At 35.0% G+C, this 12,263-nt stretch overlaps 1 protein-coding gene across 1 annotated transcript; it reads right to left on the bottom strand.

Annotated features, from left to right (window-relative positions):
- Positions 1–458: 458 nt before the first annotated feature.
- On the bottom strand, positions 459–10,443 carry LOC102594805 (double-stranded RNA-binding protein 4-like). Its single transcript, XM_006357713.2, has 5 exons — positions 10,143–10,443; positions 8,557–8,819; positions 3,237–3,447; positions 2,713–3,124; positions 459–815 (listed from the first exon to the last, which is right to left on the bottom strand). The coding sequence occupies exons 1-5, from the start codon at positions 10,264–10,266 to the stop codon at positions 758–760; spliced, it is 1,068 nt and encodes a 355-aa protein (XP_006357775.1). The 5' UTR covers positions 10,267–10,443; the 3' UTR covers positions 459–757.
- Between the last annotated feature and the right edge of the window lie 1,820 nt (positions 10,444–12,263).

Below are 12,263 nucleotides of genomic sequence, written 5' to 3'. Positions count from 1 at the left end.
TCTGGGATTATTTTCATGTGAAGGAATTTGCTAGATTAAATAATTAATGTGAGACAATCTTGTCGAAGAAAAATTGTGAAGATTAAAGTTAGGGAGCTTGACGAAGAACAAAATACGTTGGGAAATTTTGGGTTTCATAATGCTATGTTTTCGTAACATATTAGCCTCAAAATGCACCACAAAACAAACATGATTCAAGACCTCAGAGCCATGGTGTTAGAGTCGGATCCATCTCAATTCATAGTTGATTCAATGTTGAGCCCCTGTATTGTGTTGTTCATGCTTCAATTGACAGGGCTAGGTGTGCAGAGGTGTATGCTGTTACACGTCTGTTGTGCTTGATTGATCGACTTATATGGTCTTGGGTAATCCTCATAAGGTTCTTGCAATTGTGAAACCCATTTCACTTATTAGCATTAGAGCCAACAATGCAAGAAAACGCTATAAGAAGTATAAAGTGTGCCAAAAACTAGAAAGACACCAATATTTTATCGAACCCATAAAGAAACTATCCACGACTACAGCAAAAGTTGCATGTCTTTGACAAGGCGGACACTGTCCGTACCAAGTTACTACAAGGAGCAACAACTTACAGAAGATTAACATACATTTATGCGTTGTTAAGGTGAGTGGTAACAGATATTGGACTCCGTTCCAGAAAATGCAACATATTCCAACTGATGAACTAATCCCAGCAAACACAATTGGCGTTTCATTAAGTTCCTTCACCTCTGCCAATAATAATCGCCTAAGAAACTCACTGTGTCACCGAGCAGGGGGGAGCTTGAGCCAATGGCAACGTAGCAGCAGGCACCCTGCATATATAAGAGGATCTGTTGATTAAGAAACTTAAAACACAGAGTGGCCAAAAAAAAAAAAAGTGGTGATTGTGAATATGAAAACAACTTGAGAGTACTTGGGTCGTTAAAATAAATGAGGTGGAAGGACTATCATTAACAGAAGAACTCATAATATGGTCGCTATCTAGGAGTCAGATTTATATGATTAGGTAGTGTAATCAGTGAGTAGTGAGAGATGGAGAGCGCGAATTAGTCACAGAAATAAAACAGTTGATAGAGATCTCTATGCGTTCCAAATATTGTAGTTCCTTATACAGTTTATACTGTCACTAATCACACTAGGTTCTCTTGAAGACAAAAAAGCAAAACACTGAATAAATTCCTCTGATTTAGTCAAAGCGTAAAACCTCATGAAAGCAAAAAACTCTCAAATGAGAATGGCTAGGCACCCACAAGTAAATAACAATTCCTGCATTTTCTCTTGTATTTTTCATCCATCTTAAATTGAATGGTTCTCATTCAACTAGGTTGTTTCACAAAATAAACTCTTCTTCTCCAAGTTTTTCTTTATCTTAGCTTCATAATAAGTTTGTAATTGAGAACCACTTACATGTGTGTTAGTCATTCAACTTAACATGTGACCAACTTCTTCCCTTGTCAAGGATTTTCTTCCCTATCTTCACTTCATAATTAGACAAGAGTCACAGTAGCTTTTCGAAGTAACCCTTTGACAAGTGAGTAACCTTAAACTTACAAATGCAATATATTTATCCCAATACATTGCAAATGAAGTAACTGGAATTTAGTTCCAAGGCTAACGTGATCCAAGCTTTAAGCAAATTAGCATCTGTACTAACTACCAACATTTATCTTTGTCCAACTTCTTGTGCCCTCCTCGACTTGGGCACAATTTCAAGCAAGAAGTTAATTTTTTTATTGCATTCAAATATAAGTGGCATGTGGGACTACATTGGGTATGTTGTTGTATTCAAGTATAAGCGGTCTAAAATGGATATTAATCTTTTGAGAATTTTGAATATTTAAACATAAAAGAGGGCCTTGTGGTAGTTCTTGTATAGGGAAATTTAAATATTCTGTTGCTTTCTCAAAAAATAAATAAATTAGAAGTACTAAAAACTGCAGAAGAGAAACTTCCTTCAGAAAAAAAAAACAATATTGTTATAGAAGATACAATTACATGCTTGCGCACTAAGTGCTGGAAATGTGTGGTGCATACTACTACATGAACAACACACTGTTTTTTTGAGAATGTTATTTTATTTTTTTTGAGAATGATGAACAACACACTGTTTTGATGTGTCACAGCATACATGGACAACAAATTAGGAAGGTTAGGTGACATATATGGCTAACTTGACAAATTAGTTGATATTAACTCATTATATTAACCATAAATGATTGATGGTGCAGGAGACGCAAGTAACAAATGCACTACTGAGTTTTTGCAAAACTTTTGAGGACAATAGTTTTACTATTGTGTTCCTCTCGATAAGATATTTATAATACGGTCTACTAATAGACTTATGACTTAATACAGTATATTTGACCAGAAACCAATTTGCTAGAGTCGAGAAGACACTGTAACAACTAAAGGACGTGGGAGAATGTAATCCTGAGTGGCAAACAGATAGATTTAGTCACTCATGAAGGGGAAAAGGAGGGATATAGACGGCAAAAGGAAAAAATGAACAGAACACTTATTTAATTGGTTGTGAACATAGAACAGACATCTTATACAGGACTTTACGTTTGATGAAACAAAAGAGTTTCCTAATCAATAGCAAACCTAATTATAGCAAAACCTTTAATAGCATTCTATGTCTACTTACTATACAATTATCTAGACATGTATAACAAATATAGATACATTCTAACAAGTTAGAAAACTTACTGAGGGTCAACTTGCACATTTTTTTTCTTTGCTTTTCTCTTGTTTCGCCGTTTCTTTCCAGAAGTTGAGCAAAGCAAAGATGGATCCAGGACAGGGGGCACAAATACTATGGGAGGCGCCACTTCCACTATTGAAGATCCTGATTTTGGTCTTTTAAATACATGAAGCTGATCTGGTGCCTGAACATCACTAGGTTGTCCCAAACTATATGCTAAAAGTCCACTATTAGCCTTTTCCCCAGCACCTTCACTAATTTCAACTTCTTTTCTTTTATCCACATGAAGTGGACGACCAAATTCCATTGGCAAGAAGCCAGCATTAACATCACCTGTATCCTGAACTTTATCTAGTGCAGCATAAAGCTTGCGTTTAGACTTGATGATCTCAAACATCACAGTTCCAGCACCAGTTTCTGCAAAATAAGTGATGAAAAGTTAACACTTCATTACAAGGAAGCACTTGAAAGATTAAATATTGAGATCCCCTTCCTTTTCCGGAAGAGGTTTTGGGAGAAGGTGGTTGACCTAAGATGGAAATAACTGCTGCTCGAGCTGCCAGCTGTTCAGCTTCTTTCTTGTTTTTCCCGATTTCTCCCGTATAATGAATACCATTGAAGAACGAGGTAGACTTAAAAACAGGAAGCACTGCCACAGTTTGACTTGTCTGATAAGTAGGTTTCTCCAGGTTCATTTTAACAGCATACTCATTCAGGATAGACTTGCAAAACACTGTATCCTAGAGTACATAAAGGTAAAATAGTATTAGTAATATGAAAAAGGATATATAATTCAGACTGTCAGAGAACACCTTCCAGTTCCAACTTTGGTGTAAATGGATATAGAAAACTTTTATAGGGTTGATTTGACCAAGAGTTGAAACAGATTTGGATCAACTGATCTTTGGAGCATAAGTTTTAGATTTCAGAAACTATAGAAACAAAGAACCCGTCTGCTAGACCTAAGATCCAAACGCCACACTAGTACTGAAGCCCTTCAATTAGCCTCATTCTCTGGCTCTTTAACACATCATAAATAAATCAACCTACTTTTTTGAAACAGAATGTGCCCATCTAATATCCAAACACCATACTAGTACAACAGCTATAACTGAAAGCTTTTCCATTAAGTCTCATTCTCTGGCTCTTCAACAATTCACACATAAATAAACAAACTTCTTTAAATCAAAATGTACCCTATACATCCATATATGTAAAATAAAAGTGAACATAAATGTTCAACATCACAATGCTAGAGAAAAATAGTCTATTCCCACCCCACCCACTCTCTCTCTCTCTCTCTCTGTGGGTTTCTCGTGAAAAATCTAGTGTTATTTTCTGACGCCACCTATATACTGAAGAACCAGCAACTATGGAATAGGTAAATGCAGAATTAAAATAATTAACACAAGATTTTTACTGGAAAAAACCCTTTCCCAAGAACAAAAAAACACGACCTGCCTTGTAGGATGTCCCTCTCAAATTACCACTAAATTTGAGTCACTGCTTTATGTTACAACTATATAACCAAGGGATCTACAACTATAGCACCTTTTCCCCTTTACGATTTCTCCCAATTGTATCTCACTTCTTTCAAGACTTTACTTAGTGAAGGAAGCCCATACAACTCCAAACAACAGCTATGACAAATAACTAGGAATGTAAAGGTTACAAGTTCAGCTCAACGAAACAAACTAGACAACAAGAACTGTTATAATAAATCTGGATAGGAAGAGGTTCTTTTTTTGTTGCCAGGTGACTCTCCTCAAACTGAAAAAACTTTGTGATAAGACCTTGTTCTTATTCTCTCTTTGTATGATCTATTTTCTCTCTGTGTGGATTCTTCAACAACATCAATGTAACGCTTTATATAGTAGTAGATGGTCATTTTTTGTTCTCCCAACTCAACATGGATTAGTTCAAGAATTCAAGAACCTAATCCAAGTTTGACCTTATTTCCATCTTTCTTCCACGTCGACCTTCTCTTATTACTAATCCAATTCAAGAACCTTTCATATTGCTTCTTGTTCCTTACTGCACCAGATTACCCATAATCGTAATTTCTCAAGGAATCCATCAATGCACTTGGAATCTGCTTTGCTCTCGATCAACTGTCAACTTCAAGACTAATGTGAAGGACCTGGTTTCTTCAATCCTTGCAGTGTACTCTTGATGGCATCTCTTGTAGTAGACATGTTAAGGAATTCGTTCTTTGGTCGTTCTTAGTCATAACTCATAATCACTACCAGTCCTTATTTGAGACATGTATAATATCTGGTTCTTGTATATGTTTGTTATGTTTTCCTAATCATCTATTAATCATCAAAACTTCACATTGTTAGCTTACCACATAGCTCCCTAACTCATGGCTCTTTGCTCAACAATTTTCCCCATTTTGATGATGGCAAACCCATAACAAAATATAACTCAATCATTGTAGTCGCATACGCACTCAAATGCACGCCTCCCCCTAAGAACCAGCTTCATGTTGATCATCATGACTTAGTAAGATGTGAGCTCTTACTCAAGTCTTTCATGAGACCAACCTTCCACTCACCGCAACCTAGTAAGTGACCAGGTTATGTGAACCTGATCAAATCCATATGTTTCTTGTACCAGTATCAGGTTCAATTATAACTCTGCACATGGACCTTGTTCTTTTAGCAGTTGTCTCCGGTATAAGTACTCCAAGAACCAGGTTCTTTCTTATCAATGATTATCAGAGTTGTTCAGACTAAAACTGTGGTGGAAGGTATCAGGTAGACATTGGAATTAGTCAAGATGAACGTAAGTTGACTCACCTACCACGTTTTCCGGAAGAAAAAGGAATATCCGAATAGTACTTTAAAGTTGACTAATTTTCATATGACCGTTAGCAAAAAAAATGCTTTTATCACTTACAACTGAACAATATATGTGATTGAAGTTGATAATATATCAACTATGGTAAGTTAAAAAGGGAAAGGTCTCCAGTGAGCTCATATAATATTGCATAGCATTAAGGTGTCGTTTGGTAGTTGGATGAGAAACAAGTTATCTATGTATTGATTTCCGTCTTACTTATACGACCTTTGGCTGATAATTCAGAAACTCGCATAACTCATACATGAATAAGTTATGAGGGAATCTATGTATCATATTTTGCAGGATAGAAGGTGGAATAGCTAATACATGCATAACTAATATATGCACAAAATAATACATAGATTCGCTCATAACTAATCCATACATTACTAATACCTGCATAACTTTAATCAATTACCAAACGACCTCTAAAAGTTAAAGCACAGAGGTAAATGTTTACACTTTACACATAATTTATTTATTTTTTTAAAATGGTAATGGTGTATTCTTCAGCATTAAGGAGATGTTGGTGACCTGCAAGCAGAGGGGAACAAAAGAAGAGAAAAAAAAATAAAAAAAATATATTTACAAGGGTCCTAATAATTCTACAATTTGTTCTGTAACCTCTAAACCTTTCTCTTTACACCAAAAATAAAAGCATGCAATACAATCCCATCTAACCTTCTGAATGGAATTGAACCTATCTTCAAATTTCTACTATTTCTTTCTTTCCATACTGTCCACCAAATGCAATGTGGAATTATCCTCCACCATGCCTTTTGACTCTTGCTCCCCCCTCTTCTTATCCAACAACTCAACAAATCTGCAGTATGCTCGGGCATGGTCCAGTTTGTTTTTGTGAGACTAAGGAAGATGGCCCAAATTTGTGTTGTAAAGTTGCAATGCAAGAATAGATGCTGGTTGGTCTCTGCTGCGTTCCTGCATAATGAACACCAAGATACTATAATCTTTCCTTTTCTCCTCAGCACTTCATGTGTCAGGCAAGCCCTTCTAGCAACCAACCATGTAAAGCATTTTATCTTAGTTGGTGTTAAGGTTCTCCATACCTTTCTCCACAAACTCTGCTTAGAGTTGTGTTGCTGTGGACTTGCCATTTTGTATGCTCTGCTAACAGTGAAAGCCCCTTCTTTACTATGTTTCCATCTCAAAGAATCAGGAGCATTGGTGATGCCAGGGGAATTTTTCTAAAAGCTCTAGCAATTTGGCCACTCTCTCCACTTCCCAGTCATTCAAAAACCTTCTGAAGATTAGATCCCACCCTTGTGCTGTCCAACATTCATTGATATTTGCATCAGGATTACTACATAGTAAGAACAGATCTGGAATGGATTCTTTTAGAGGAATCTGTTTGTTCCACGCATCTGTCCAAAACTTAGTTCTCCTGCCATTTCCCACTTCAATGTACGTATTAGCTTCAAGTTTTTGCCATAAGTTTCTGATAGTTCTCCAGACCCCCACCCCATAGGCATCAACACTAACATTACTGCACCAAGGATTGTACTCACCATACTTGGATCTGATGACATCCTTCCATAAAGCTTGCCCCTCTTCATTATACCTCCATAACCATTTCATCAAAAGACTTTTGTTTTGTTTCCTTAGATCTCTAATACCCATACCTCCTTTGTCTTTGCTTTTCAAGGTTATCTCCCATTTGACTAGGTTATAACCTTTAATTTCTTTGCATCCATGCCAAAGGAAGTATCTTCTAGTCCTACGGGTTCTCTCAGCTTATTGAGTCATTGACAAACAAGGATGTGTTTTACACTTCAAACAACGAGAATCATCCTGTTTCACTCAATGAAATTGGTAAATAATCTACCAAAACACTGAATTTTTCAACCCGTAATCAGCTTGGTCTAACCATTATGCGGGTATGAAGAATATTAACTAAACCTGCCTGCAGAATTATAGCTATTTCTCAGAAAATTTTTGTGACATGTCACCATCACATCTTCTTCCCAGGGGATAAAGTACAAAGCTATAGGAACCTATTCATCAAGATCAAACTTTTAAGTGGAGAAGGGTAGAGGGGCGGGCCCATTATCCACCGAGTTTAGAAGGCTGTGATTGGTCCAAAGGGCGGGTCACAGATGGATTTCTCGGTTATCAAAAAAAAAAAAAAAGATCAAACTAATTATAGTTACTTAATTCCACCGCTGAAGTTAAATGCGTTGGTGCGGTGCCAATTAAATTGAACATGACGATGGGCAATAGAGAGCAAATGTGAACAAGATTACTTCCTCTGGAATTAAGCTGACTTAAATCTTTCGAGGAACTTTCAAGTTCCAGGAAAGTCCGAGAATAAACATGTATAGAGGACATAAAAAATATAGAAGGTGAAAAAAGATTCTTTGGAAGAACTGGTACTTGGTAATTACTAGGCAGTACTTTGGAAACTAATTATACTCTGAGACAACATTTGGGACAGAAGCCAACATATCATCATAGTCTTTTAGATCTTTGATAAAGAAAAATATTTCAGAATATTGCAGTCTCAACCGTTGGCTTCCTCAATATTCACATGTTAAAAATATCAAGGATAGATCAAAAATGATTTCTGAGTAGTCATAGAGATTAAGAAAAAATGAATACAATACTGTAATGCCTCAGTCTACACCATATATGAAGGGCATGAGTACACTTTTTTATTCACAACTTTCATGCTTTTCATCTACTGACCTATTCAGTTGGAGAAAGAAGAGAGTTTCATCTCATATTACAACATTATCAGTGCCATAATTCAGGATAATCATGAATCAACCTTGTTAACCTCAAGATATCCAGTACTCTAACCCTAATTCATCGCCCAAAGAAATTAAAATTCAAGGCCCATTTATAAAAGTGAGCGCCACTTTAAAATCAGGCATGCCTTAAATAAGATGTTCCTTTAAGAAAATCACCTAGCAACTAAGATATAAGTCATTTAGACTCTTATAAAATTGAATAACCAAAATATATTATTTAGCAAGAATACAACAAACCTCACGAATAAGAGGGCATCCCTCATGTTTCAGCTTTTCTTTCACGCCAATCAAAGCAACTTTGGCGGCATCCTGCTCTGCAGCCTTTACATGTGAAAATGTGTTAGGAGAGGTATACCAAACCCCATCAACCAAAACACTGGATCTAAAGAGGGGTGCATGCTGAGAGCTTGCATTGACAGTGTGATAAACAGGACGACCTAGGGACGACCGCTGGGTCAACTCTTGTAGGCGATTCTTGTGAATGAATTCCTCATGAATATCTACAACGAGAAATGACAATATCAAGTCAGAGTGGAGCTAGTATCATAAACAAATTAGGTTCCAAGAGTTTCAAACATGTTAAACCAAAAATATCTGTTGTTCGTCGTCTTTTATAAAAAAAGGGCTAAACAGCAAGATTTGAATAACCATTTCCATTCAAAACATATATTTAATTATCTTTCTGAAAACAGAGGGCTAATTTAAAAACCTACTGCATACTTCATTATATATACACTAGCACACACCTATATACGTGCGTACAAACCAAATAAATCATGCACTGATTCTTCAGATAAATCTTTATCCAAAAAAACAACAAAAACCTTCCAGGGTGTAGGGTGTAGGATGCATCATCCTACTAATTCAGCACCCTAGGCTTCTAAATCAGTTCATTTCCGTTGTAAACCATTCAAGAAAAACCTCGCAGTACCAGCAAGGGGTAGGTGTGATGGTTGGAATCCGTCTAACGTCAAGTAGTGGTTTGGGCTTCGACCCCTAGGAAGGGAGAACATAACTCCCAATAGGAAGAGCTCTAACCCCTAACTGGGCTTACCCCACAGGAATTTAAACACACCACTGAGTTCTTAATACCAGATGCCCAAAAGCCAGGGGGGAAATCCCAGTACTAGCATGGTTTCTTCTCTACTCCTTACCAAAAGTGTTTTTTTCCTTAAGGAAAGAATTATAAACAAAGAAATCTCATTGTTCTGATGCTACTCTTGAAGAACATCCCTACTTCACAAATTACAGACACACAACTGATGCTCCCCTAGATTAAGGGTGCTTTCATTATGAACCAATTTTCTCATGTTCGGTTGGTCAAATATTTTGGAAAACAAGCTCCTTGAAAATGAGGAAAATGACTTCCCTAATGGGAGTAGGGAAAAAAAGTTCCGCAAGTGGCATTCCACATTGATTGTGTCCTCTCCACCCTCAACCTCATCTTCACCGCCACCCCCCATAATCCTCATCCCCACCACCTCACACCTCTACCTTCCCCCCTCCCATAATATTTGACTAAATTATATTAAAATGCTTTTAGGATAATACATTTTTCTTACCTACCGAACACAAAGAAAATAAGTAAGAAACCACTTACTCTCCTAGAAACCCCTCTTCCAGAACACAAACATCCCGTATAATAGCAAAAAAGTATCACCACAAAAGACCATTTTCCATCACCTCCCAAGTCAAATAAAACAATTAACAGTTTCTATGTTGATGGGTTTTACAGATCCAGAAACCAAAACACCTAAAAAAAATATCAAAAGAATACTATCTCTACCAGCACTTGACAGCAAAACAGAGAATGAAAAACTTACTTTGACGCTCTCCTTTTTCAGTTTCAGTTTCAGAAATGTTTGGTTGAGGGTTTTGAATAATCACATGTTCGGCCATTTTGATGGGCTGCTCAGAGCTTTGAGTCACAGAATTCACTTCCTCCATGGTTGCAGAAGATGATATTTCCCAAGTTGTTTTTTTAGAGTTCACTGAAAGAGAAGGCAATTTGTAATCCTTGGTACACACTACACACACAACATTTTGCAATATGCTAGGTTTATTTCTTAGTAAAAGAAATTGGGATTTGAACTCATGTAATGTTATTTGTGGATGGTTGTTACATGTATTTGTAATTGTAATAGTGTAGAATATAATATTGGGTTTTGGAGTATTCTTCTGAGTTTTATTATATTGTATCGTTAAATTCATGTTATATAGTACTTATTATTTTATGTAACTATAAATTTGGTGTAGTTTGATCATTAATTATTTATTTTGTTTCTTTATTTAATTAATTGATTTTATTTTTTAAGCTTATTTTTTTAAATAATAATTCTTTATTGTATTCTTCTTCTTTTTTAGATTTATCCTTTATGATATTGATTTGTTTAATAATTAAAAATGTTATAATTTATTTCAATTTTGTATTCATCAAAATAATGTAGTTTAAATATAATATGATGTAAAAATGATTTAAAAAGTTTTTAGTCAAATTTTATTTATGAGTTGAACTCATAATATATTTGTTACATACTATCTGTGAGTTAAGTTTTTAAAATTAGTAATTAATGGTATTTGTCAATTGTGATTTTTAGTCGCAATCAGTTAATGCAATTTATACGTTACATTTGACGAATGGTGATAACTACATGTTTAAATTCATAAGACATTTGTCTCATGCGATTGTAAGTTGAATTTTTTGAATTAGTAATTAATGGTATTGATCAATATGATTTTTAGTCGCAATCAGTTAATGCAATTTATAAGTTACATTTGACGAATTGTGATAACTGCATCATTTAAATTCAAAGACATTTGTCCCATGCGATTTGTAAGTTGAGTTTTTGAATTAGTGATTAATGATATTTGACCAATGTGATTTTTAGTCGCAATTAGTTAATGCAACTTTTAATTTACATTTGACGAATTATGATAAACTACATCGTTAAATTCATAAGACATTTGTCCCATGCGATTTGTAGGTTGAGTTTTTGAATTAGTAATAATGATATTTGACGAATGTGATTTTTAGTCGCAATCAGTTAATGCAATCTTTAAGTTACATTTGACGAATAGTGATAACTACATCATTTGAACTCATAAGACACTTGTCCCATGAAATTTGTATGTTTAGTTTTTTGAATTAATAATGAATGGTATTTGTCAAATGTAATTTTTAGTCGCAGTCACTTAATGCAATTTATAAATTGTATTTGACGAACGGTGAAAACTATAATTAAAAGTTAAATAAGTTTATATGTTAAGTGTAAAAGTCTTTATTGTGATAACTTAGACATAAAAGGAAATAGTTTATTTAAATAGATTAAAAAAAACCCGTAAATATTAGAAATAATATTTATTGTTAGCATGTAAAATTAAAATTACAAAGTTGATTTTCACATATAAGTATTTTCAATTTACTTGTTTTATGTCAATCAATTTATGAAAACGAATAAGAATATCTTTTTAATGTACAACTTGGAGTTGATTTTCTCCTTTTCCTTGCTGTTGTGCTCATCAAGCGTCTCAAAAGGAAATAATTTTTTTTAAAAAAATGGACCTGCCTATGGAAAAATTACGCGGTTAAGTAAATTTATACTACTTAATAACTCATAATAGCTATAGTTTGCTATAATTGCAACTCGCGACTAACATTATACATTAAATACGTGGGCTGACTTCGAGTTTGTATAATTAGTCACGTTTGTATATGTATAATTCTCCAGAATATACAAATACATATGTATAATATACAATTATCTAACCGATATACATATACAATTCACCTCTCTCCCACTCTTTGCCCTCTCTTGCTCGCCTCTCTCCTAGTCTCGCTCGTCTCTCTCCTCCCTATAACATGTAGCTACAAATTGTAATTATCAAACTATAACTATGGAGAGTAATTAGGCTATTTTTGAGTGGCCATATGTGAAAGTTCCTCT

This window comes from Solanum tuberosum, unplaced genomic scaffold, assembly GCF_000226075.1.
Source record: "Solanum tuberosum cultivar DM 1-3 516 R44 unplaced genomic scaffold, SolTub_3.0 scf00244, whole genome shotgun sequence".
Classification (NCBI taxonomy): domain Eukaryota; kingdom Viridiplantae; phylum Streptophyta; class Magnoliopsida; order Solanales; family Solanaceae; genus Solanum; species Solanum tuberosum.
The sequence above is the reverse complement of the archived record's forward strand: the minus strand, read 5'-3'. Positions and strand labels throughout refer to the sequence as shown.